At 41.1% G+C, this 27,414-nt stretch overlaps 2 protein-coding genes across 5 annotated transcripts in view; both read right to left on the bottom strand.

Annotated features, from left to right (window-relative positions):
• Window positions 1–15,007, bottom strand: part of fam13a (family with sequence similarity 13 member A) — a 37,723-nt gene extending 22,716 nt beyond the window's left edge. For 3 of the 4 annotated variants that reach the window (XM_053856991.1, XM_053856990.1, XM_053856995.1), the window contains exons 1-8: window positions 14,722–15,007; window positions 11,158–11,353; window positions 10,223–10,429; window positions 8,297–8,474; window positions 6,159–6,306; window positions 4,130–4,189; window positions 3,726–3,797; window positions 2,169–2,395 (exon numbers count right to left, since the gene is read on the bottom strand). In XM_053856991.1, coding sequence (XP_053712966.1) covers window positions 2,169–2,395; window positions 3,726–3,797; window positions 4,130–4,189; window positions 6,159–6,306; window positions 8,297–8,474; window positions 10,223–10,429; window positions 11,158–11,353; window positions 14,722–14,748 — 1,115 coding nt within the window. In that variant the 5' untranslated portion in view covers window positions 14,749–15,007. The remainder of the gene's footprint in view (window positions 1–2,168; window positions 2,396–3,725; window positions 3,798–4,129; window positions 4,190–6,158; window positions 6,307–8,296; window positions 8,475–10,222; window positions 10,430–11,157; window positions 11,354–14,721) is intronic. The other variant, XM_053856994.1, reaches the window with a different exon arrangement.
• Window positions 15,008–16,096: 1,089 nt separating this feature from the next.
• zgc:154142 (uncharacterized protein LOC555481 homolog) lies at window positions 16,097–27,126 on the bottom strand. Its single transcript, XM_053855308.1, has 21 exons — window positions 26,976–27,126; window positions 25,995–26,125; window positions 25,546–25,639; window positions 25,340–25,480; window positions 25,058–25,155; window positions 23,977–24,091; window positions 23,195–23,416; window positions 22,647–22,862; window positions 20,891–21,031; window positions 20,266–20,511; window positions 20,019–20,204; window positions 19,645–19,754; window positions 19,096–19,196; window positions 17,854–18,131; window positions 17,605–17,768; window positions 17,349–17,532; window positions 17,059–17,277; window positions 16,857–16,991; window positions 16,561–16,782; window positions 16,305–16,487; window positions 16,097–16,260 (listed from the first exon to the last, which is right to left on the bottom strand). The coding sequence occupies exons 1-21, from the start codon at window positions 27,124–27,126 to the stop codon at window positions 16,097–16,099; spliced, it is 3,501 nt and encodes a 1,166-aa protein (XP_053711283.1).
• Window positions 27,127–27,414: the final 288 nt, after the last annotated feature.

The following is a 27,414-nucleotide window of genomic DNA, read 5'->3' on the forward strand; positions in this document are numbered from 1 at the left end:
GCATTTCTTTACTTCCAAAACACATTTATTTGGCTTGCACACCACCAACTCAAAAAGAACAACAACAAACCACTGTGAAAACCTTTTAGCAAGTAAAAAAAAAAAATCTCCTACTTAGAAAAGCATGAAAATACAAGAAAGAGGAGAGTCATAGAATCGTTTTTATTTAATTATGATGGGATTCATTCATTCCACACTTCATCTTCCTCTCAATGAGGTTGAAAGCCCAGACTACTGGATGTGAAGCCAGCATAACAGTAAATCCGCTCACTCACACCACAGCGCAACGTTCGTCACACCCATATACTTCCAGCGGGCTTCTAAGAAATTTAATGTTGCATCACAAGAATCAGCGGACCGTGGCCAGTGCACACAAAACCCAGTATGCATCCACGACGCACGACGACCCATCCCCAGACGAGATCTCACTGACTTCACAAAAAGTGTCAGCTGATTTGGCGCAGGTGAAAGTTTCCATACTTCAGTTAACAGTAAACATACTGTACACCTAAATAATGGAGCAGGAGTTTTCCAGAGATAATTCAACATGTCACCAGGATTCAACACCAGGAGAAAAAAATGAAATAAATGAAGATTAGAAATTAAGTTTATCTTGCAAATTCTACTATAAATGATCAAAGGATTGTCAATTTATTTAACACTGAAATGTGTTACTGCGGCTGGATGGTGCTTTGCCAACATTCATCTGAAATAATTAGGCTCAAATGTAAGGTGTCACTATGGAAAGCAAACTCACAAGTGACACTTGGCGCACAGCTCATCACATATTTGTACTCATGGAAGCCTTCCTGGCATTAGTTCTGGATTTCAGTGAAGATATCTGGCAAGTGTTGATCAAACCTACTAAGCTCATCTATTTCTAGGTATTTTATTTCATTTCAGGCTCCTCTCTGCTGCAGGTGTTAACTGTGGAGTACTGACGCACCACACTGGGGTCCCCTTACAAAGTGTCTGGACATTCATCCTGCAGTGTGACCTGACGTTGCGCATTTAAGGTTGAGGTTGAAAGATTTATTGACCTGGTCAGGAAAACTTTTACCGCACAACAGACACAAAAAAGACATTAGGTGGGGTTGAAAAAAAAAAAAAAAAATCTGTAATCCACAATTTTACGACTTCATAAACACATTATTTAAAACACAGGTGTGAGAACATGACTTCGGTTTCCACTTCAACGTTTATGTAATATGTTAATCTAGACGGTGTTGACGCGGTTTAAAACTATGATTAATGTGTTTGTAAAGGTCATTGGCAGAGTTGCAACAGAGCCACAACAGTGTCAGCATTTCACAGCTCAGCGCCTGAACCTCACACCTCTAATTTCCACTCAGTTAATCGAAGTTTCATTTCCACAAGCTTCCGCCATTATTGCATTGTCATGAAATAGAGAATGGAATTTCAAAATTGCTGTTCGACACCGGCTGTCAGGTTCAAAGGGAAGTCAAAGTGGTTAGGGTCCCAACAACAGTCACAGCTGTAGTCTCGCTATTCCAGGACTGATGACACCTGATGCCAAGTGGCTAAAGTTACGGTCTTATAATAGGCTTGTTTGCATGCCAAGAGCACATTACCACTGTAGCTAGATCCCTTACCAGTGTCTGACACTTACCGTCATTCCTCACCCCAAGTCACACTAATGGCACATCATCTACACAAACAGAGGTGGTAACCTATTTATCACTTCTGACTCACTTTCTACTGCTGACATGGGATTTTTTTCAGCCCTAAAAAGACACAGAAAATATTTGATTTTGTCAATTATGATAACTTTTGTCAATTTAAGTTCATAAATAGTCCACGAATTATTCATATATATATATAGGCACAGCAGCCAATGTATGTGGGATAATTGAAAGACTACAAACTTTTCATTAAAGCATTAATTTTAATGTTAACAGAAACCATTCCTGTTATAATATATAATAAATCTGACATTTGAGCTCAGGGTCACACTTTACTACACTGCCTACATTACATATATAAATGCCCAACGCTTTTAAAACTTCAAATAGTCTGTAAGAAACTGAATACTAATTAAATTACATAGCCAGCAGCACGACTGTAAAACGCCACATCAAACATGTCGGGGGAATACTTTTGCTGGTACAGTCTTACAGTATTGCATTACAAAGACTGGACATACTGACCTTTGGAGGGCCTTCGTGTCATCAGAAGAGCTGACACAGAGGTGTGTGGGGCCAGAGACGGTGACTTCCTGAGCCAAACGCTCAGTAAGCTTCTCCATCACCTCTGGACTGCAGCCTCTTACTGGCAAATCCTCTGGCATGGAGCGAGGCCTCACACGGGGCACCTCCACGGAGCAGATGGGACGAGTAATGATCCGTCTTCTAGCGTCACTCCTGCCTTTCCTCACCTGTTGTACAGAGCCAAAGACAGCAGGTGAGTCTGGTGGGCAGAAACACAAGAGCACATGCGAGGCAATGATACACTACCTGCTGATATTGGCACATAATCAGCGTAGCATGACAGCACACACAACCTTTGCTCAGTACACATACATCTATAAATAAACTTTTAGAAGCAACAAAGAGAATGAGCATTAAAAATGCATGAACCCGACGGATCCTACCTGGGCGACCCTAAGTGGCTGCAAACTCTCAGAGCCGCCTGCTGTTGTATAGGAGAAGAGCCTTAATCTTATTATAGCCACGTTGGTAAACGTTCCTTTTTGCATATCCATGCCAGATAATAAAAGATCGGGAAGAGGAAGAGGTAGAGCCAATGTCAGGTGTGATAAGCCTTCAATTCTTCTTGCTTAAAACAGCAAAGAGGCACTGACGTCAGTCATCATTGATCCTCAGTTAAAAAACACCAACAATTAACTAAAAAGGGCTTTGGTTCAATGAAAAGGCCCCGTTCCACTCGAATTATTCAACAGAATGCATCCATTTAGTGATTTACTTAATAGGTTAAATCAATGGCGGCAATGTCTATACGGACAATTAGCCTCTTCATGGGTCACTTTCCCCTGAATCCTCTACATTTGGAGAGCTACATTTGTTAAATTAGCATCCAGGATATGTGCAATAGATTGTCCGCTTACGTCAGAAAAAAAGAGTCATGTAAGTTGTCAATAAAAAGCCATTGACAGGTACGACATTTTGAGGTGCAGGGGCTCAAGCCGGAAAAGAAGAAAGCCAACATTTGGGACGTCCGATGGACACGTGTAGGAGACATGAGGTAATTGAGAGAAGGAGGAAGAGGAGGAGGGGGAGGACTTGCTGATGTCATCCATTTTAACTGTTGAATGAATTGTCTTTTATACCGTCAGTATTTTGAAATCTGGTGTTCCTGTATAATAAAGTCAATTTTATTATTTGATATAAAAAGACCTGTGATTCTCCCTCGCCTACCTAAATAAATGACACCAGCACAAACAGGAAGATGAGCTGAATGAATCACAGGCCCATATACTACCCGGTTATTCTGTAATAACAGCACATCTCATCGCACTGAGCCCACTGTACGACGTTTGTTTCCTACAGTGTGTTGTTTCCTGCAGCAGATTGCCTTTATTAAATCATATCATGTGACCATGAGTCAGACAGAGACAGCCAATACTAATGAAACACAGGAGATAAGGATGGAGGCGTTATCAAGCAGGACAAGGAACAGATTGCGGTCCACTTCCAGACCAACCCCTCTATCCACATAGACACTGCAGAAGCAAAACATTTCTCTACCTTCTTGTGTCTCTTTATTGAATGGACGGAGCATGGCTCGCACAGAGACTCTTCAACATCTGCCAGATTTGTCTGTGCAAAAAGGTAGAGTTGGAGTGAGTGCAAAGGTTTTGGAATGCAGGGAGGAAATTAGAGTGTAAATTTGATCGAAAACATCTACTCTGGGTGACCACCGACAAATGAGTCAGCTGACTACGACAGCGTCTTGGAAGGGAGAAAGGGCTGCGGTTTCAGAAAACAGGTTTTCCAAAACATGTTATGTTAGTCACGTCACACGCATCACATGGTTAGTGTTAAATGGACTTTGCAAGGAATTCAAAAGGAAAACATTGCATGAGGTTGAGGGGCGGATTTTGGAATAGGACTGAAAAAGTGGCACGATGGCAGGATGAAGAAGTACACACCTGTACTCTGGGAACTGGTGTCGGTGTTTTGCTACGTGGTGTGTCAGTCAGCTGAGCCTCCTAGGGTTACAGACAGAAAGAATGGGATCAAATTCAAAATCTTTATCTTGCTCCAGTTGGGTTACAAAGGAAAACATTCCTGAAGAGAAACAGTCTCAGGATCCTGTTGCTGTCGGTTTAATCAAAGTAGTTTCCACAGAAACATTAAGCCGCTCATTTCAGGGGCTTTTATTTTAGATCATATCCTTTTAATTAAATAATACATACATCTCAAATTGTGTTGATGGAAAACTCGATTCATCAGCCATCTTTTTTTTCCCTTCTATTTTACTTGGACCTCCTACTTAACTCTCTATTGTATTGTGATACACTGAGGCAACAAACCACATGTTCGTACCTCACACTGGGATTTCAATTAATAATAACAACAACAACTTTTTTTAATAATGCCTCCAGGCACATCTTTGTCCAAAAAAATTATCCTCCAAAAAATAAACGAAGAGGGTTACTTTTTCTCCATTTGAACAGCCAATGTCAGAGAAACACTGCAGAATATGATTTAACAGCGAAGTACGCAAAGTTGGAATTTGTCCACGGCGCACCAACATAACTTTATTTTCTGTACATATAAAGGCATCACTCAAATCAAATGAACACTGAATCAGAGTCTCATTAATGTCATTGTCATTAGGAAGTTTTTCGATGTATTTTAAGATACATTTCCTGTCACTGCAGAGCAGGACGGGTTATCATTGAGCATTGCGTTGCATCCTAAGACAGAACTTGTGGCCACAAGTCAGGGCTGTTTGTATTTGTCATTTATTTGGGGTGAATCAAAATTTCCATCCTCAGCTCCCCCTGACGACAAAAGCTCCCAGAATAGACTCAAAGATCTCTGAAATGCGCAGCAGCCACAACGCACATAAACACCTTCTGCTAGTAAGCGTTTATGAGAGTCAAGAGGAAGTTAGAAGGGAAGGGGCCACCACTGACTGCTGTTCTGTTGACGCGAGCATGTTGGTGTGTAAGACGATCTTATCCCGACGGAGGGCTTTCCTGCTGGTCAGCATGTGGCAACCCACTTCCACTCCCTTGCCAAGACGTGAAAATTTACTGCAGCATGAAATTCAGATCACAAATATATTAACAGTGACACTCTGCGTCACTTGAAGTGATAAATGAGCCAAGATTCGGATTCGGAGGGAAGAGGTGAAATGCCTTGCTCGGAGGGAGTCGGCCCTCTTGGTCCTCTTATCAGCCTGGGGCGTCTCAGGTGACGGAGGTCACGTTTCAAGAAAATAACACAATCATTCATCAACGGTTCGATGATGTCATTTGACAGTAAGCGAAGTTCAACTTTGGGAATTCCTCACATAGCACTGTAGCCAAGTTTAGCAGCTGTGGGTAATCAATATTTTTCTGTCAGGGCTCTGGAGGGCTCAAATATGAACTATTGAATGTACAGGCCTCCACTTCAAATGATACACTCATAAGTTACAGTTAATACATTTTAATATGTATTATTACATTTTAATTTGATCATTACAGCAAGTTTATTTTTGTAATAACGATCTGAATATTTCATGCATTTAATGGCATTATTTATTCTTATTTATGTTTCAACTTTCATCAAATAGTTGATAAATCATGACATTAAAAGAACAGAAAAAAATGGCAACGTGGTTTAAATTTCTGTCTAAGAAAACAAGAGGTTCTCCAACAAACAAAGCAGCCTGGCTGAAATGCAGTTGAACTAGCCTGGCTAGGGTCTATTAGAATCCAAGGCGGTGGAGCCACTGTCATAATTTGTGGGTCTGTGCTTGACTCTGTTTTTCCTGTTATACATCAGTGGGGGGCAGAAGGAAGCCACACACAGCCATGAGGAAAACAACTCAGTAGGCTGATCAGTTGAAACAGTCAAGTTTACGTCACCATCAGGTTGAAAAATCAATCCTCAGATGTCGTACAAATGCTTGGATTTGGATTTGGCAGACAAACAACACCACGTTCCTGCAGAAGGAATACACACCTTCACCACGATTAACGTCGACTGTGGCTCTGCGACAGCACTTTTCTCTGCGTTGTCCTCAAAAATACTGCTGTAGTTTTGGATGAGCATCACCATGATTTTGTTACAGATGTTTTGCTCCATCAGCGCTTCAAAGCCGGGGGACACACTGGAAAGAATCAAATCAATATGATCATTTACATATCACAACTGTGCAATGTTGCTCTGTCACTACACCATAGTTGAAATAGAATCTCAGTCATCCTGATTAAATGCTGAGTTACAGAACAGCTGTGGGAGATGTCCACTTGGCTTAAGGCCTTATGGTAGATGAAATTATATAACACACACACACACACATATACACATAACAACAGGCAAATGCACATGAGGCCAGGAGCTGCAGAAGGAAAATGACTCCATCTTTCAACCATTGTTTTATTTGTGAATGCATGAGCACATAGACACAACTATGGGGCCACATCAAATGTGTGCTAAAAATGTTTTATGACCAACCAGCAAAGACAATCCACAGTTGTGCACGGAACTCAAAACTTTTTCTTACTTTCTTATTAGATTTTGAATATTACAGTTTCTTTATTCTTCTTTATTCTTTATTCTATAAGCTGCATGAGACTGTATTTTAATAATTCACGCACGTACACATCTCTTTGGGTAAGGTATAAGAACAACTTCATTCATTGATATTTTATCACGGTCCTAAACTTAATTTCTACATAAAACACTACAAGTTAAAATGGTTCTGAAAACGAACTTAATAAACGCTGGCCTTAAATCTATCCTTAATAATGAGTAACAGCACCACCATCTGGGGATTTTTTTGAATGTCATAGACCCAATCAGTGACCTGGTTCTCAAACTCGATCGGAATCTAAAAACCTACTCATAGCCTAAGTCAAACAAAAAAAATACTTTATAGGATATTATGTTGTTCCATTACATTCCATACAGACATATATACATTTAAGCTTGAGCATGTTTGTGTTTTATGTTCTGTGACCATTCTAAAGGAGTTGGCTTTGCCAGTTCTTTCATATTTAAACTACAATCAATTCAATTTTCTAATTGTTTTGTTGTCATCTAATTTAACATTAAAATTCAGATTTCTTTCATAATTAAAAATATATAAAAGTAGTAGGGACATTGAAAATGCCAAGTTAATAGCTACCAATAAAACTCAAGAACGAGTGTAAAATAACATAATACAAAGTCAGAATAGGCAAGCAGAGAAAGGTTTTTCTAAAGATAGAATATCACACAGGAGACAAAGGAGAAGTGAGTGTACAGAATTACACTCCTGCATTAAATGAAGCTACAGCGCTGAAAGTTTAATAACAGGTTGTCTCAGGAGGCCATGATTAAAACTTTGCACCAGAGGCAGAAATCAAAAACGCTATAATACCAGTGTTTTTGAAGTGCAGGAGCTTCAAAAGAACATGAGTGGCCTCAGGTATCGATCAGATTTGAGTGAGGCCGATATGTTTCTTGAATCTAATTCCTGCACCGCAGGGTTGGTTGTTCCCAAACCAGCCAGTAATTCATGCAAATGCAAAGCAGCAACCGGAGACACAACTGTTGATGAGGCTTGTTTTGGTCTCAAAGGCTGTATTAGTTGGAACGTTAGCACTGACAAAGTCTCACCAAAATGTGGGATGAAGGTCCAGATCAAGAGTTGTGTTCCTGCACACTGTATCAGTGGTTTTATTCATATTTAAATCATAGTTTAGAGGAGTGTTGCACTCAATATGGAGGTGGGCAATTCATAATGGGAACAGTTGAGGGTGAACTGAAAGCATTGACAAACAAATTCTTAATCTGATAGGAAAACTTGCATACTTAGGTTATTCCATGAAGAATGTGATTTGAATTCACCTTTTTTAATGATATACACAATATATATCATGAATATTAGAAGATCACAGTTTATTCTCAATTATTTTAAGGGACAGACACACATCACTCATGGTAAAGTCTTAACTTCTGGTTGTGGTTGTGGATATTAAAAAACACACCCATGAATTTCTTTAAGGTGCTTGGAAAGTTGTTTTTTTAATTGTGCTTTTGGGGGCCTCACCCAGAGAGGAATTGAAGATCGTACTGCCACTGTATCCAACTGAATTATGAATAATCATACTCACTGGAAGACGCTGGGTCCAAGCACGGTGGCAAGGTTGAGTGCAGTCATGCGGTTGTCCTCCTGGTGCAGCGCCACCACGGTCAGGAACTGACACAGGTAGCGAAGCAGGTTCAAGTTGACACTTGGAAGCTGCAGGAGAAGTTCCTTCAATTCTGACCAGGATTGCTCATCGCCACTGTCTAAGGACACACAACCACAGAGAAAAATGTGAACTAAACCAACCACTGAGAGAGTGAGTGAGAGAGAGAGAATGCTGATGAGAGAAGCACAAGTAGATGATGGTATCTCATATGAAAAATATATTGCAGTTTGTTTCTAGCAAAAGTAGTTTGAGGCAACATAAATTGTTGCGTGCACTTTTTAGGTAACAGCTTGTCTCCGACAGGCAGTACAGGCTTTTTGTACCCGCACGTCAAATCCTGAGATCCAGTGTGATGGGATACATGAACGGTGGACCAAAGAGCCTGAAATATGTTGATGCTATTACTTCAGCACGCACAATTGGGTCACGGTTGGATGAACGGATACGGGTAGTGTTCTGTAACAAGGCAAATGACGCAAATTCTCCAAGCATGTGCGTCTGTGAGGGTTAAGAAACGTGTGTCAGCACGCTCCATTTGTCGGAGAATGTAGATGAGGGCAATAATCCAGGGTATGTAAAGAGCATTAATGGCTGCACCGGTGTTAAGTAGGAACTGCAAGTACTATCTGTACTAAAGATAAAATAATGGCACAATCATAATGACGGATGAGTTGTGTCGTTCGGTTCTGACTCAGCAGTGAGTCCCTGCCATCAAACAACGGCCTATTTCGAACCACCATGATATGCAAACAGGCCATACGTACATTAGACAGCATTTGAGACGTATAGTTAGATAGTTAGTTTATATGGGCTGTTCTTGAAGGTTTTCATCAGCATCCAGCCCAAACATTGAAATGACAATGACTGACAAATAAAAAAAATCTATCCACTGTGTGTTCATTACTTTAAGGCCCCAACTGTTTCACAGAGCTGTGTAAAAAAAGGGGAACAACACCATGGCCGCTAAATTCTTTTTTGTTTTACACCTTTTGGCTGTGAGGGCCGTGAGACGCTCAGTTTAAATACATAGGCCACATTTGGTGGCAGTTGTGTGTCACTGAACTATGGAGAAGTTCTTGTAAAGAAAAAAATGACAAGGAAAGTGACAACAGTCAAAATTGTTCATGAAAGCACCTGTTGGAAGTAGTTTTGAAATTGCGATACTTTTATTTACACTTCACATGTAACTTTTTTGGAGTTTAAATTAAATACATTATTTTTGTTTTATGATATTTAGACAGGGTTTTATTATGTCTATTTTATTCAGAATTTTATTCAGATTTTTCTTTAGTAAATTTGATGAATAGGACTGGCACCTGGTTCTGTTGCTGGTTGGACCTTTCGATGACAAATAAATATCTTTGCAATGATCACATGGATTCATGTCATTTCACAAGGTATTGCTTTCTTTACGTGTAAGTTGATTAAATATGATTATTGATCACAAATGAAATCAAGAGTAATGAATCAGTTCTGTTACTTGCATGGGCCCTGGGCCCATTTATTCGGAGAAAGGTGTGCCCCGAGATCAAAAAGGTTAAGGATCCATAAGCCCCTGATCTGAACCATAGTCAGACGAAATACCAAACTACATTTTCAGGAAATTTAAAAGGCTAATAAAGGCACAGTTTCAAAGCTCAGAGTTGGCAAAATAGCCACGATTGCGACATTTGTCTGCTTTCTCTGTGCTTGCAGGGGTGTTAACTGGGCACTCCGATTTCCTCCCACACTTTAAACTCATTTTAGCACACAGGTTAATTGGAGACTCCTAGTACTTACCCATTTAATATGGACGCTCACATGACAATTTTTCACAACAATTTTCCAGCAGCAACAGAGTCTCACCTTTATAGTGCTGAATCAGCACCTTTTGTACAGCTGAGTCCACCACGCCCCCTGGCAGGTCCCTCAGGAACTTCTTGAGTAAACTGGAAATTGTGCATGGCTCGGAATGTGAGAAGTCAACGTCATCGCCACTCTCCAGATGCTGTTTCAGGTTTTCCACAGCACGGACGTTTCCACTGACTCGGAACAAACCCTCATGATGCAGAGCTGCCAAAAAACAAAACACATAAGACACACATTTGCAAAATGTTTCAGTAAATTGCAGCGGTTACTCACAAAATTGAGTTTTATAACCACACTACACAGCAGTCAGTAGAATTTTTGACCAGGGCTATGTTCATTTTACCTTTTAAATGGCTTTTATTAAAATCAATATTTGACTTACTGATATGAACAAGCAACAAATCTGAACGTTCCAACTAATATATCATGATTAATGCAAAGTTGTTTATGCCTCGTATTAAAATGTTCAATATTCAATGTTTTTGGTGAGGATCAAGCAAAAATTATTTGCTTATATGAATGGCGTAGCCTTTGCCACCTTTGACCCAGTATCAGACCACCACCGACCCACCATGAGACTCAGTATTGCCCACGAAATTTGGACATAAGACACGTTAAAGGTCAAAAAAGTTACCCCAGAATTGGCCAACAAGAATGTCATATTTGGTTTAAAAAAATCCAGACTAATAAAGGCCATCTATTATACTCAAATCAAAGTCAGTATGCAGAACAATAAACTCAAGGTCCTCCAGTCTGCTTCATAGTCTCATACTGACATCTAGTGTTTACACCTGAAATGTGCAGATACTGTTTTTCCTTTTTCTTTAAAAGAAATTCAACTTCACTTTTTTTGGCATCAAAACAAGATTTGAATGTCTCTCTAAAACTTCAATATGAGATGTTGATGCGGGACCAACCAGGTACGTATTTACCATGACTGCGGAGATGCTCCACCATCCTCCTCACCACTAGAGGCACACCGTCCTCCACCTGGCACTTCTCTTGCAGCTCACAGAGGGGCACCCCAAACAGCTGAGTGTACTTGGCCGCTGCTGGCCTGGGTCTAAGGATCGGCAAGTGCACCATCTTCTTCATGTCTTCCTTGATCAGTATCGCCGTCTCGTTGTGCTGACAGGAAAAGACAAGAGAGAGGTGGTCAGCTGCAGACACGAGAGGGACGGAGGACACCACCAAAGCCCTCATCCTGAAGTCAACACGGTCGCTGGGTGGAGAGAGCAGTGGTTGCTACGACAAATGTCAGGTTTCCATGCAACATCTTCAGTCCACACGAGGCAGTAAAAGTGACATTCACACCTCGAGAAACACGAACAGGCATGTGCTTCACAGCTTTCCTGGAAAACATTTCAAGTGCTAACGCTGTAAAATCAGGGATCATTCTGTTTATTTTGATCTTATAAAAGTATTGATATTAGCATTGATTTATATTAACTTCACCATCACATTCCTATTCAAATTAACATCTTGTTAAAAACACACAATATGAAATTATTCTTGGGTCATATTTGGATATTATCTAATAAAAACATGCATTTATGGGTCGCTCTATGTTGAACACTCATTCAGGTGCTGTTAGAAAGCTTCTCAAGTATTTTATGACAGCAAACAGTGACACTGAATACAGTATTTCAGACACACTGTTCACATCAAGCGCTACTTTTGCAACTGTATCCATGGCAACAGCTGAACCATGTGACATATTTTCGCTTCAAAGTTCATGTGAGCTCACCCATGCAGGCAAATGGAAGCCTTTCAACTGAGGATTACAATAGTTAATAAAAGAGGTGTGATGTGCTATTCACATCGGCAGGATTCTCCGCTGATGGCAGTGAGTCACAGACAACACCACAAGGTGTCTGTCAACACCTCTGAGTAATCGTAATCATGAGGGCGGCTTCACTCAAAAATAGCACTGAAATGTTACTTGATAATAAAAAAATATCAGTGAGCACTAGTATAATATTTAGCTTTCATTAAGATAATTGTGTTGCTTCATTGTGTTGTTTTATATATATTATATCTGATAAAGTTTTTTGGGAAATGTTTGATGTACACATTAAATGAATGTCAATTTTTCTTGCATTATATATTTTATGGAGTAGGATGGTTAAAAAATGACTCAGCCATGCACTGCAGTTAAACTGCTATCTAAATTGTAACAATCCATTGAATCGATTCGCCACCTGGCCAGTAGGGGCGCTGCTCATGTAACTCGCATTTAATGGAGGGAAAGAACACGCTGTCAAACACCAAAACAAAGCACCAACTCGCACAGGATGATAGGTCTCAACATATTTTCAATACACTCAATTATTGCACTAACAGTTACTGAGACTCTCAGTCAAAGCTCGTTTGTTAGATCAAGCCGTGCAAATGAGGGATTTCAGATGACTCATGACATGCATTAAATCTGCCATCACATGATTTAAAGCTAGTTTTAAAAAGTTATGATCTGAACTAAAATCATGCCGCGTATTTTTTAGCATTATTTATCATCAACCATAATGGTTGAACAGTCATTTTTCTTCAGCAGAGATAGCTGCTGACAGACTTGCAGATATTAGCAACTGACTTTCACAACACTTATTGTTAGTCTGTTGTAATTCAGAATACATGTAGATGAAAGTATTATAATAACAATAATACGATATATTGTAAACTGTACAGCAGAGTGATTACTAGTGTGACATATTGGATTGTTATTCAACTATTTAACTAGTCATCTTCTTAAAGCATCAGTTGCAGTGATATGTTATCGTTTCAAATGTTTTTACTGAAAAAGTGCCACTGCACTAAATAGCTAAGCGGGTTTAAGCTCAGGCTGTGAAAGACTGTACGGAACAGATGTCCCCTAAATCTGTCCATACTCATGCAGACGACTGAGTAATTGCTGACCAGACATGCCATATGTTTTCACAAATCAAACTGGACACAGCTTCCATGTGCTTCAGTCTGCACACATGGGCTCCGCACAGTCACATTTATACAGCATTTATGATAGGTTTCTATCTTTATTCATAAGATCTCCAATGTGATCTAAAGGTCCTTGACCATGAGCATCCAGTGTATTAAAGTGAACATGCGTAAGCACTCTGATCCAAATGGAATAAAAGCAACACATTAAACAGGACACGAAACAAGCTTCTGTTCTTCTGCAGCTCCCCACACTGACAATGCTCTGCACTCGGCTGTAAACCGTGACCCCCAAACATAAAGTTGGTTTCCTTCGACGCAATGCTTAACATCCCCACTGTGAGCTTAGGCACCCAATAAAGGAGAAACATCCTCCTCTATTGTCCGCCACAGATTCTACAGTGATTTGCAAATTCAATTAAATCCGTGTTGCACCTCCCCCTCTTTACCTCCTTTTCACACCACCACTTCTGAGACTGAAGTCAAAATCATACCCGGAAACATGAGCACAGCCACACTCGACCACTCAGCAGACCAATAATTCCACGTATATTCTGTCACACATTATTTTCAAGGGATGTTTTAAATACATAATGTTTTTCTATTGTGTTCAATGGCCTGAGGGTATTTTATTTTGGGGAACAACAGAGCTAACCGATCAGTATTCATGCCCCTGACTGGCTTCGAAAAGAAGCACCATCATGTCAGCATTAAGTTTAACTCAGCACTATCGCTTATACTATTGCTTATACTAATATGTTTCACAGGTCTCCTCTCTGCGTTTTCTGAACTTTAAGAGGAAGATGAGCAAACCTTGAAAGGAATGGAAAGTGTGGGGAAAGTTTTATTTGAGCTTGTGATGGTTTTTCAAAAGTGTAAATAAGTAGTTTATTACTTATTTACACTTTTGGAAAACCTTACCACCATTCGTGGAAACGTCTGGAACAGCAATAATCAAGTGTTCAACTGTCGTTAAAAGTTCTATTTTTTTCCCATACTATTATATGTTTTTAATGTTTTCCAGACCACATTCTTACATGCATTCAAAATACAGACCTTACTTACTTTAATAATACACTTTAACATATTGTCTAAATAAGAGGGAACTATTGAGAAAACACTAAATACTTTTTGAGAAAACGCAGATACAAATTATTACTTCTTCTTGAGAAGTCAATAGCAGCCGCTTGGTCAACAGTGAACTTCAGTGGGGTAGAGGTTTATCTCCGGACTTCAATGGATCTTTTTCGCTGTTGGACTATAGTGACTCACAAAGCAAAGAGCGAGCCCTTGCACGCACACTCTCCCTTCTCCCTCTATCCGAGGAGCGGGTGGTCATCACAGCAACTGGTGGCAGATGCACCGTCACAGACAACTGGTCTGCAAAACTTCAGTTTACGTGTCAACAAACGGAAACGACTGTCATTAAAGGGCAGAGAGACATGTTTCTGCGCCGGTGTGAGCTGCATGTCAAGCAAAAAGGCACACGGTTGAGACAACAATACGTCTGTTTTACGTTCAAAGAAGGTGACAAAGAGTTGTCCAGTCGAGGTGGCTGTACTTACACAGATGGTTAAAGCTCCAGCCCCCATTCTTCCAGCGAGAAAACGCCTGCACAGACACAGATGTGGAGAAGAAACTTGCTCTCTTCAACTCTCGCCCCGCTAGATCCCGCCACTAACTCCGCACCGGCCTCGGCAACAGTCCCCAACTTCCATTTTAAGAAGTCACTCAAACACCAAAATCCAGTTCCACGGCGAGCCTAGAGCAGATACGTTGCCGGCGGATCCAGAACGTGTGCAACTCCAGACCCTGAGGTCTTCTTCTTCGTCCTCCTCTTCCTCCCTCAGACTCTCCTCTTCTCCTGAGGTGAAATCTGAGCCGAGCTTCCCTATTGGCTGGTACCATGAGTCACGTGATCTCCGGAGTACCGAAGTGCGGAATTTAATATTTTTTTATCATGTGGAATTCTTCGAGAAATGTACTTATTTCTGGAAAACAATCACTGCAAAAGTAAAATTGATTAAAAAAATATCTTATAGCGCTGAAGGTATTTCAGTTTGCTGCTTTTAAATTAAAGGTTTCAAAAACATCACTGCATTTTTTTTTACTTATTGACCGTTAAATAATATAAACAATAGCATAATTATATGTGGAAAACAATGAAATTAGTTTTGAGAGTCATGTTTGCTTATTTGTTTATTGTGGATTTCAAAGAATAATTGATAGTGGTCATTGCCAAAGCAATGTCTTCTTCTGTAAATGGGATTTAGTTTCATGTACATTTTGCCAGAATGTGACAGTTTACAGAAACACACAGCCACGTACCAAAAACAGTCATTCATGGCAACAATGTTATGTTGATAAAAGGTAATGTTAGCTCACTTTGTTCTGCTGAGAAGCCTCTTCAGGACCGATATGTCTCCAGGACCCAGAGACGTGCAGGTGGGATCAGAGTCGACCCTTCTCATCCTGGACATGGACTGTTTGTTCCTCTTCCCTCTGGCAGGAGGCTACGGTCCATCCAGACCAGAACCTTCCGTCACAGGAACAGCACATGGAAGCTGAATTTGTGAACAGCCTTTATTTTATTTTATTTTATTTTATTTTATTTTTTCTGCCAGCACTTTATTCCAAAACACTTTCCTAGATGGTGGGTTCCCGGCTGACCATTGCAATAAATTTGATTCTGATTCTGATTCTGAAACTAGAAATACAAAAAAAACAAGACTCAATTCATTTCAATATAATTTTATTTATCATACATTTTACTCGAACTTTAACGTTGACTCTCATGGCAGTGGGTGTACAGCTGTTCAGTAATGAACCTATAAAACAGGTTATGTAAAACACCACAGGCTCACAGTTTCCATAAGTGTGTTTTGTCCATGGCAGTGGAACTATATTCATCAAAGTGACATGAAGATTCCCACATATTCATTATGGTTTGCCGCTGTCATAAATGAACTTTTTCATGTTGTCATGTATCCAGTCGCTGAAGGCCGACACGCGGGTGAACACTGAGGGCTTCTTGTCTTTAATGCAGCCCTGCGGTCCAAAGCTGACGATGCCGTGAACCTCCCACTTGGACGGGGCGCCGGCAGCTTTGCAAGCAAACGGGCCTCCAGAGAGGCTCAGGTCTACTCACTGATAGTTATGTTGTCCCAGGGATTCGCGGGTGCTGGGGCCAAAGTGGGGATCACTTTGTCGTCAGTGGTCCAGTAACCACGGAAACCCATTTGCTGGTTTGCCTGATTGCTGAGGAAGCGAATGACCACTGTGGTGCTGGCGATGGTGAGTTTGGGTGGAGGGGCAAATCCACAGTAGCGACCTGGATTACAGAAAACATCGACACTGTTATCCCATTGATTCTCTTCAGCTCAGTAGGTTAAAAAGGATTTGACCTGCGGAGGCCATGGTGGCTCCGTTGAAGACCTCCACGTAGTCCACACAGTTCCCCAACACGTTTACTGCCTGCAGCTCAAAGTGAGTGAAGACTATGTGGATGTTTGTGGCTGATGGGATGTTTATACGCCATGTGCAGACAGACTGAGCATCATAGTCTTTGGGCCAGTTGGGGGTTGTGAAGTCACCGTTCAGGGAGCTGAAACTTCCCCCACAAGGAGCTGTGGAACAGAGATTAAGTTTAATTTGAGAAAGATATGCTGGAAAAAAGAGGTTTTTGTTTTCTTCCCCCCACCCTCTGATGGATCCACTGCCCTCCAGATGGCAGCAAATCCCGAATCCACAACTCGATCATTGGAAGTGAAACTGAGACTCAGAGTTTCTCCATCACTGACCAGGGCTTTCGGAGGGTTGGTCCCACAGTATGTGCCTGGTCATTAAAAGACAGTTAAAACAAAGTGCTTGATTTGCTTTCAATCATTTCCATATTCACGTACCGAGAGACCCTGTCCCATCAGAGATTTGGACCTTGTCGTTTAAGCACATCTGGCTTTCCTCCAGGGAGAAATTCAGGAACTGAAAATGGACCAGTTTTCCCACCGGCACCCGGATGTGCCACTGGCAGCGCGCTTTGTTGCTGTAGCTGCCGGGGTAACCCATGGAGGACAGGGTGCCTTCAGTGCCAGTCACGTCTTTGGGCCCTCCACAGCCGGATGCTAAAAATAAACAGGGAAAAAACAAAATGACTGTTGTTGCAGGAGGCACCTGAGACAAGGAGGGGACGCACTCTTCTCGTTGTAGATGTCCCTGCGTATGATGTTCCGTATCCAGGGAAGGTAGGCTGAGGAGCGTGTGAACACCGAGGGCTTCTTGTTCATGATGCAACCGATGGGGCCAAAGCTTGTGATTCCGTGAACTTCCCACGGCGAGGTCGGGGTGTCCTGGCACACAAGAGGACCCCCAGAGTCACCCTGTGAAAAAAAGAGGACTCTTAATATTAATAACCAATATAACAGTCAATTAAAAAGTGTTTTTTTTTTTACCTGGCAGACGGACTTGAGCTCATCAGGAAGGGTGTAACCGCAGCAGATCATGGAGGTTTTGACCTGGAACCACCAGTAATCCATCCTCTTGCAGGTGTCAAAGGGAACGACAGGTAAAGCCACCTGGTTTAGAGCCTCAGCTACTTTGGCATTTAGCGAATCACCTGGTGACCACAGGAGAAGCCAACAACACTCATTTACACAGCCTCATGTGAATGAGAAGAAGTCACACGACGCTCAAATCTTCACCAGTTTCATCTCCCCAGCCGGTGGCGTAGCACTTCTTTCCTCCGGCCAGGACTTCCTCTTCGGAGGGGAGGCAGGCGAAAGAAATCTCATTACTGGGAGACACTTCCCCATCAAGCCTGATCAAGGCAATGTCAAACTCCACTGTGGGCACAGTGGGGTACTTGAAGCCCTCGTGGCGGTAGATTGCGGAGACACTTAAGCAGCGCTCGCTGGCCTCTGTGTAGGTCAGATTGTGTTTGCCCAAACACATGCGCCAGCGCTGGAGCTCATCAGCATAGCTGGGGAGGAAATGCGCTGGTTAAAGCCTCCTGGTTTTATATATATATATATATGTGTGTGTGTGTGTGTGTGTGTGAGTATATATATATATGTATATATATATATATGTATATATATATATATATATATATATATATATATATATATATATATATATATATATATATATATATATATAATTTGAGATGAATTGATCTCAGTTTATCACAGTTCAGTGGTATAAGAATATTTGGCACAAGAAGCCACATTTTTCAGTTTGAATGAATTTGGTATATGACTGAATCAAATGATGGAGTCATTCATACATTTAAACAACAAAATATTGTTTATTTTGCATCAGTTTGACAGTAGCACAATAAATCAGGATGGTGTCTATATTCAAGTTTTTATATCACCTTATTTAAACTAAAGCTCTTTTAATGTCTTGAAAAAATTTGTATAAGAATTTCAGTTTTATAAGAATTTCAAATACATTCAGAGTAGTGGAAACCCTGGTCATTGTGTGGCGAAAAACCTCCCTGAACAAAAGCAAACAGATGCTTTTGTTTGCTTTTGCTCAGGGATTCCTCCATGTTTGTTATTGTTGTTATCATCCAAGCTGCCACGTGTCTTGTGCATCAGTGGGATCAGTGGACCAGGAACTATATATATATATATATATATATATATATATATATGAAAAAAATCCTTGCCTCGGCACAAATCTTTACAAAATTGCACTTTAGATCTGGGACGTATATATAAATATACCAAACATCAACAACTTATCCATATGTATATTAGTACCATATTAGCCAGTTATTAATCACTGTGATCTTCTTTGCTATAGAATGGATGTCAAAATATCACTCAAAACAGCGCGACAATTACTACAATAGAAAAATAAGCAATTCGATATGTGAAACATCCATTGTGTCAAGTGAACTATGTGAGCTGTAATGACAGATATGAGCACAGACTTACTTGATGAAGCAGTGGGCCGCAGTCAGAACCCAGTTCTTGTGAATGAGAGTGCCGCCACACGTGTGGAAAAAAGTGGGCTCAGGACGACTGGCTGGCCAGACCTGATGGAGATTGTCCAATGATTATAGGATAAACATTCGCTCTATTATATGTACAGTCTATGTTTCAATGTCCAGTGACCGACAAGCAACCAGGATAGAATGTCCCCTGCCTTTTTCTCTGAGAAGCTGGGAAGAAATCCCACCGTGGTAGCACATGTTTGTAAAAAAACATCACATTAACAGTTGAAAGTTTGACAACTTTGGTCAGTCATTCATTTCTTACCATCAAAACCCTAACAGACATGTCACAATATCCTGATTCAAAGCCCATCAGTTAACTCAAATCTAGTCCAGTCCTCCCCTCAACTGATCATTTCAGAGTAGATTGTAGGATCCCAGTGCCAGATAAGCTCTACTCAGACGCTACAGATCAACGTAAGAACACTATTTCTAAACTAAAAATTGATAACTGATACATGAAATTTCAGTCTAGAAAGTGGTCCCTTACCTGCATTGACACCTGCCAGGGCCAAGAGTGAGGCGTGGCTGGCTCTCCGTTGACAATGCGAGTCATGACAGCTGGGGGAATTGCAGGTTTGCCGCAGGTAGCAGGCCAGTCTAAAGAACAGAAGAAAATTCGGTCTCTTTTTTGGGTCTTATTTGGATTGACTTTTCCAATTCAGCACTAAGCGTTCTACTTCTTCTACTTCAGATGTCTAGTTTTCTGCGTCAGTTTCATGCTGGTGGTTAAGACACAGATACACGTACTTCTAAAGTACTTCTAAAGAGTATTCAGCTATGGGATTCATATATAAAACAGAATGGCCACTTATATTTGCCAGAGATTTAGGAACGCAGATGAGCTGATAAAGAAAAACCTACCGATTTCTACTTCGTCCCAAGGATTTGGTGGAGTGGGTGGTTCAGTCGGAGCGGGCAGGCTGGGGTTTGTACTCCAGTACGCCCTGAAGCCTTTACCCTCCGTGAACAAGTCAGAGTGGAACCGTATCACCATCCTGTTGCCTCTGCTCTGGATAGCAGCCGGAATTTTACTGCCACAAAGTGGACCTGAGACAGAAGTGTCACTGAGAAAGGAACATCACAGGTCTGTCACTGCCAACTATCTTACCATGTTTCTTATTCAAGTTGCCGGTTAAAGAACTGATATCATAAACCACGATGTTGTCGAAGCATCTGGACGTCAGGATGTCCTTCCCCTCCAGGTCAAAGTGGGTGAACGTCAGCGTGATTTTCTTCCCTAAAGGCACCGCAATGTTCCACATGCACTCGCTATTGGCTTTATAGTTCATGGGCCAGTTTGTAGACTTGATCACGCCTGTTTGCTCTTTGGAGGAGAATCCACATCCTTGGATTTCTATAATAAAGACAAAGCATTCAAAGACGAGATGTAAATTTAGTTTTTTGACATTGAAGCAAACTCACATTATACGCTTAAATATCTCCAGTGGTGATTGACTTTTCTTTTTTTATTGATCAAGTTTTATTGTGGAAGCGTTACTGAAACTGACAATAATACACACAGTGTCACAACATTCTGAAGAAACGCTACTACAGAACGAGCACCAAAGTCACTCATGCAAGGAGCCAGACTTTTCATTATGGTTTCTTTTTTATGGTCTATTACTGGAAAATAATTTTTGCATTATTCATATCTAGCACAAGACTAGTGATCAAAAACTCCCCCAAAAAATGGTGCAAGCTGTTTGAGCTTGTTTAACTTTGGCACGTCGTACCTCCAATGTCTTCAGGATACACCTCCTCCCACCTGACAGAGAATCCTCGATCTGTGAAGCGACTGTCTGACTGGAAGGTGAGCGTCATCGTGTCTGTGGCGCTGACCACCACCGGAGGAATGATGTAACCACAGTGGGTTCCTGAGACAGGAGAGAAACAGTTACGGCAATAGTTAGACAGCAAAGTGATTCAAGGCATGAGAACAAAAACAAGTTCCTGTCACCTGTTGTTGTGATTAATGTTTTATGTTTCATTTTTACTTTTTTCCTCAATTTATGTTTGGGGAGGAATGCCAGGTCTCACCCCACGTTATGGACAGATTTCCATTAAATTTCAAGCAAACGTTTACCACAGGACAATAAACATGATCAACTTTGTCGGTGTTCTGCATTGCCATTTGGATCCACAAATGTTATCAGACAATTGACCTTCTCTGACCTTGGAACTGCGACGCAAGCTCTTCTAACTTGTATCCTTACTCAGCTTGGAAAGCTGTTTGGCAGAGATCAGCACCTTCTGAGTGCTTTCATAGTTACAATTGAGCTTAAGATTTATGTTCATGTTTGAGTTGATATTGGTCTTGTTACTGTTGTTACTGCCAGATTCTTATCACTTAAGCCCTAAACTGCCAGCTCAGTCACGTCTCCATCACTTACTTGAGATGTGAGTGACATTATAAAAAACAGAATTTCAGAAAAACAAAAGTTCTCATGTTTAAGAACCTTTAACTCAATACAGTTAACTACAATTACAAACAAAAAGAATAATTTATAAAATTGTTATTTCAAAACATATTTCAAAAATGTGTACATATTTACTTTGTACGCACAGCGAATGCATTTCAAAAATGTGCATCAAAGAAATTGAAAAAAAAAAAAGGTGCATTGGTAAACAAAGCATGGACCAGCACCATTTGACAAGCACAGCTTTCGTTTGTTTGTAGTGAAATTTAATATGAAACTTATAATTTGAATGGCACAGTTAAGTATTCAAGATTTCAGGAAGCAAAGGTGAACACAAAAACTTACACAAAAATAGAGGCATCAATTACTGAATTCCAAAACGTGTCAGAAAATGAAGTTATTGACGAGATATTTGCAGCCGTATCAGAAAAACAGACGGCAACTTCAGCTTTAAGACGCACTCGCTTCACTCTTCTTATCAAGCACTTTTTGTGCCGCGCTATCGCACTGTATCAGCCTGCTGTTATGAAACTCCTGATTCCAATCTCTTTTTCTGCAACGAGAGAGACAATCTATAAATTACCTCCTCTTATTATTCACTTCAGCGGGCGCGGCGGGGCTGATACAGCTTTATCTACTGCTGAGTTCTCAAGGACTGGAGCGGCGAGGTTCACGTGCGCGCGGCTATGTGAGGCCCATGCTGAGTCGAAAAGCGTCGTGAGCGAGGAGACTTGTTTGTGTGAGTGATACTGCAGCCTTCATGGTTGTCCCTGAAAGTTTTTTTTCCCTGGTCAGGTGGAATCCTTGTCATCTGGCCGACCCCCTTAAATCTAAAACATACCTCACACATTCATCATCTACAACAGATTTTATGATAAGGTCATTAACTTTAAGTGCTAAAAACAACACGCTGCTTTTCCTTCGATCAAGGTCCTGCATGAAAACAAAGAGGCAAGACAAGGAGAAGGTCTGGCTCAGCGGCCATTTGTCTGCTTCGATCAAATGGTAGCTTTCAAGCTATGACAAAAAAAAAAAAAAAAGTATATATATATATATATACATCGATCCTCACCAAGTGTGCTGTATCGATCCGAGACGATCAGTTTGTCCTCCTTGCATTGTCCCGTCTCCCCTGGGATGGCCAAGTCAGTGAACTGGAGCTTCACCAGGAAGCCTCTCGACACTGTGATCTTCCATACAATGTTCTGGTGCGCAGGGTAAGCGTTCGGGAAGCCCTCCGAATGGATCACCCCCTTGCGACCCGTGACAATAATAGGCCCGCTGCCTCCTGTACCGAGGAAAGGGTTTCATTTTATTAAGTTTGCGATCAATGCGTCAACAGTTCAATTAAGAAGTCAGCTGAGAGTAATAACATTACGACCTCCAGGCGAGACTCGCTGTGCTCATTTGCATTTATCTTACGCACATAATTGGATTTTATACACAGATGCCTTATCATAGCCTCCCAAACACAAAGCTCAAAGACGCCCCTGCTGGTGGACAAACAAAATTATTCATGTCAATTTGGCTCATTCAGGTAAATGTTCTTTAAAATAAATCCCCAGCAGCAATAGGTGAGAAGGTTCATGCTCATGGAGCAGCATCCAACATGGCACTCACCGGTGGTTGAAGCAGAAGGCAGGGTAGACGCTGTTGTGGGCCTGGTTGTTGTGGTCGCCGGTGGTTTTGTAGTCGTGGGAATGACAACGGGAGGCAGGCTGGACTTTTGATATGTTGCTGTGAATCCCCTGGAAGTCAAGCTGCTGTCTGATTTGAATCGGACTGTCATTGTGTTGGTGTCGGACACCAAAGGCTTGGGCACGGATCGGCCGCAGAATTTACCTGGAAATAATAGGAGAAAGTAAGTGTTTTCCGATGCTATTCTATGCGTCTCTTTGGGTCGGAGTGAGGAGGTGAAAGGTGTTGAATTGTTGGAATAGAAGCCACTTGGCAGCCATTTCATAAGGAAGGATGAGTGTACCTACAGTATGCATGGTAAAGGCCATGGAGAAAAAAAAATACTCTGGATCTGCAAGTATTGCATATTTTCTGGGAAAAATAAATAAATAACTAAAACAAGTGGGAAAAACAATTACCTATTACTATTACAAGTTTCCTAAATTTAACATTATTTTCATACATGCATCTGGATTATTTAGGTTACATTATATATACTGTATATATGAGTGTGTATATATATATATATATATATATATATATATATACAGTACATGTACAGAGGAGAGTTGCGAGTACATTGGGACAATTTTATTTTGCTGCTTGTTAATCTTTCTATATGTTAAAGTGAACTTTTGATATAGTTAACTATTGAAAAAGCAGTTGTTTTTACAATAAATAACAGGACAAGAAATCTATATATTCAACAGATTGGTCATTCTCACCCAAAAGAGAGGAGCCACCGTAGACCTGAACAAAGTCTCCACAGACCTCTGGAACCAGGTCAAATGAGGTGAAGGTCAGACGAACACGTTCCCCTTGAGGAACCGTGATTTTCCACTTTTGTGAGAGACACATAGACAAAACTCTAAATGTAAGTATAATCTCAATATGTACATTCATGACCATTTAGACAAAAGAAAAAAGAAAACAACAATGACAATGTGGTCTAAATGAGAAAATACTGTCATTCAAAACATTTATATATGGTTTATAATATTTTGTTACTTATATCGTTGTTCATCACAACTACCAAAGTCAAGGCTCGGGGGCCAAAGGTGGCCCGCCAAGTCATTTTATGTTGCCCACAAGAGCTGCACTGTAGATACATTATCTTTTCTTAAGTGAAAAGAATAAAAAAAAAACATGTCAAAAACCAGTGTTCAAGCTTCACCCTATGACTGCCTTATGAGTTATGATTATCAGTTCCAAAAATGAATTTCCTAAAAATCAATGCTGGTGAAAGGGAATATGAAATATGGGGGAACTAATGATTGAGAAATAATATATCAAAAAACAAATAATATATTTAGAAGCTAACCACAGAAAGGTAAGGGTATGCTGATATCAGATTCTGTTAAAGTGTTTTATTATAAAAAAATAAATAAATATGAAAATATGAATCTGTATTCCCCAGTAGGTGCGGACACGCCCGCTGTCCCTTTCCTTTTCTTGTCATCACATGAACTGACCACGGTGTCATTTAACCAAGCAGAGCGCATGCATAGTAATCAATCCCTTATGTTCAGAGCCTGAAGCTAAAGCAAAGCAGCATGAATGAATTATGAGGAGCAACAATGCCAATATGAACGCAGCACTAAAACAGGGTCATCACCATCGAGCTAGATATTACGCTTGTATTACAAGTCATATCAGAGCGATGGAAGCCATCACTAGCGGAAACACTTTGATACAGAGTCGCCGATTCATCGGCAATGAGCAGAGTGTGTGAACGCAGAGGGTGAAATGACTTGTTTGTGATGTCTCGCACGGTTATCTGGTGAGGACATCACTCCACAGAAGTACCTGGTACAAAGCTCCGTTCTCGTAGTTCTGTCCCGGAGAGCCGGGGGTCATCAGATTCCCCTGCTCACCTTGAAGAAAGCCACCGGCCCCGGCTATTTCTGGCAGCGGGGAGAGAGGGCATTTCAGTTTTCCACGCGGCTCAAGGATACAGACAACACAACTCTCCCCTCATTTCCCTGCTTCATACACCGCCTCTTGAAGGTCAATCATAGTCGGAGGGCAAGAGCATGTGATTGCGGGCGTTTATTGATTCGCGAGCGTGAATCAGTTCCCGGGCCCCACCTGCTGTGCTTTCAGGGGACACCGCTTTGAAAACAGCCTTGAATCCTTGGTCGGTTTTCCGGTCGTTGGTGTCGAAGAAGATGGTGAGGCGGTTGGTCAGCGAGACGATGGGCTTGGGTTTCTCGTAGCCACAGTACTTGCCTGTGGATCAGATCGGCGGTCAACACAATCACAATATACGTTTAGGTCAGGCATTTTTCCATCACCAATGATTCCCATTGAATCCCGAAGCGTGATGAAGTCAGCTGTGCAGAGTTTGGTGTCTTCTAAAGCAAAGTCTTCAAACCACAAGGAGATGACCTGCAGTACAAGGGACTCCATCAGAAGGTGTTGAGCAGGCTTTAAATGAGGGAAGGAGTTTGTTTCCTCCCACTGGCAGTTGGGAAAAACTGAGGAAAACGGAGGAGACAAGGTGGCCATCTGTCAGAGAAGCTGCCACTGTGTTCTTCCCAGCTGTCCTCAACTACTTGGCCTCACTTCAGAGCGAGCTGATAAACGACAAGCAGAGCGGGTGCTGCACAGAGGCAGCGTAGCAGAGCAGCAGAGAAATCTGTTTATGCCTTTCACTTCTCGCTGGTGATAGAATTTTTGAAGTCATGCGAGCATCTGTGTTAGAAAACGTGTCGGTGGTCCTCATGGTCTGTGAAGCCATCACCTTGTCTGGGTCCACAGTGATGTGCCAGGAGCAGCTCTTCCCGTTGTCATAGCTGTTTGGGTAATTCCAGCTGGTGAAGGTGCCAGTCTCTCCAGAGAGCTCTTGGGGTCCTCCACACCCGGAGGCCAGACCTGAAAGTGAGCAAAAATGGTTGGTAACAAAATCCAGAGTTACATTGATGAACAGTCATTTGACCGATTGTGGCAACTAAATCCAGTCACTCCGTGTGTGACGATATGTATGAGCCACAATTAAAAAAAACTTTACATATGTGAAGAGTCCAAACAACAATTTCGGGAAAAACTGAAAAAAAAAAAAAAAACAGAAACACAATGTTAAAAATAATAATAATAACAATAAAAATAAATGAATATCAGGTCCATTGAACATTATATGCTTTGTAAATGTTTTATTTGCATGTGAATCCTATGTCACTTGATTTAAAAATATATATTTATTATATTTTATTATTAGCATTATACATTTTTGGTTTCTCCTTTGGGGACCAAAACGTACCAATTGAACCCATGTTACATTTATAGTTGAACTAGCAATGAATAGTAACAATAATAATACATTAAAATAATGAATTAAACAATAAACAATATTAATAAATTAAAAATAATTAAAACACACCAAAGTAACCCATCAGATATATTTCAATATGATCAGTTTTATTATTTTATTCTGACCTCACAGACGCATGTGTTGACTCAGAGAGAATTGATTTTGTTGAAAAGTTTTTACCAAATTCCTCAAGTCCACGTTAGGTAGTGCTGTGAATGTAGATATGTAATTACATAAGTAACAGGAGTTGCATCATATGTTGTAATGGTGATGCTGGGAAGCTCACAGCTGATATATTTATGAAATCTATTCATTTAAAGCCGGATATACAGTAAGAAAGAGGGATATGAGAGGTCCCATGTAACGCCCTGTCACAGTTGAAGCCGTTCACACCTGACTGTTCTGACCGCTTACCTTCAGTGCTGGAATCGGAAGCATCTTTCTCAACAAAGTAGACGACCACCAGGCCGATGCAGGTGCCGGTCATGGCCACAAACAGGAAGATCAGGCATTTCTCTAAAGTGCTCATGCCTTTGGAGCGCGGCCGACCCTTTTCCAAATCCATGCTGCTCACCGCGGAGAAGATGGAGCAGACTGAGTCCTCCACATTGACCTGCAGTGCTTTACCAGAAGGTCCAAGCCGGGCTGAACTTTGGCAGGTGAACCTTGAGTTTCCACAGGTGTGATGATGCTGCAGCTGATTAGATATGCAGACTGATACCTGTTATGATTGCAGGTTACTTATTGATGATTCCTGACAGAGTGTATGGTAGCAGAGAGGGTTACTCAATGTCCAGCTCTCATACAGTACTCACCTCAGTGAATCTAATCTGCCCATGTTTTCTCTTAAAGT

The sequence above is a fragment of the Synchiropus splendidus genome, chromosome 2, assembly GCF_027744825.2.
Source record: "Synchiropus splendidus isolate RoL2022-P1 chromosome 2, RoL_Sspl_1.0, whole genome shotgun sequence".
NCBI classification, from domain to species: Eukaryota; Metazoa; Chordata; class Actinopteri; order Syngnathiformes; family Callionymidae; genus Synchiropus; species Synchiropus splendidus.

Coding starts and splice junctions, on each gene's coding strand:
- zgc:154142 (XM_053855308.1), bottom strand. CDS start 27,126: ATGGATTTGGAAAAGGGTCGGCCGCGCTCCAAAGGCATGAGCACTTTA. Junction 25,640..25,994: donor TCACTGTGGACCCAGACAAG/GTGATGGCTTCA, acceptor CTTGTACTGCAG/GTCATCTCCTTGTGGTTTGA. Junction 19,197..19,644: donor CCTGGCAGGTGTCAATGCAG/GTAAGGGACCAC, acceptor AATCTCCATCAG/GTCTGGCCAGCCAGTCGTCC.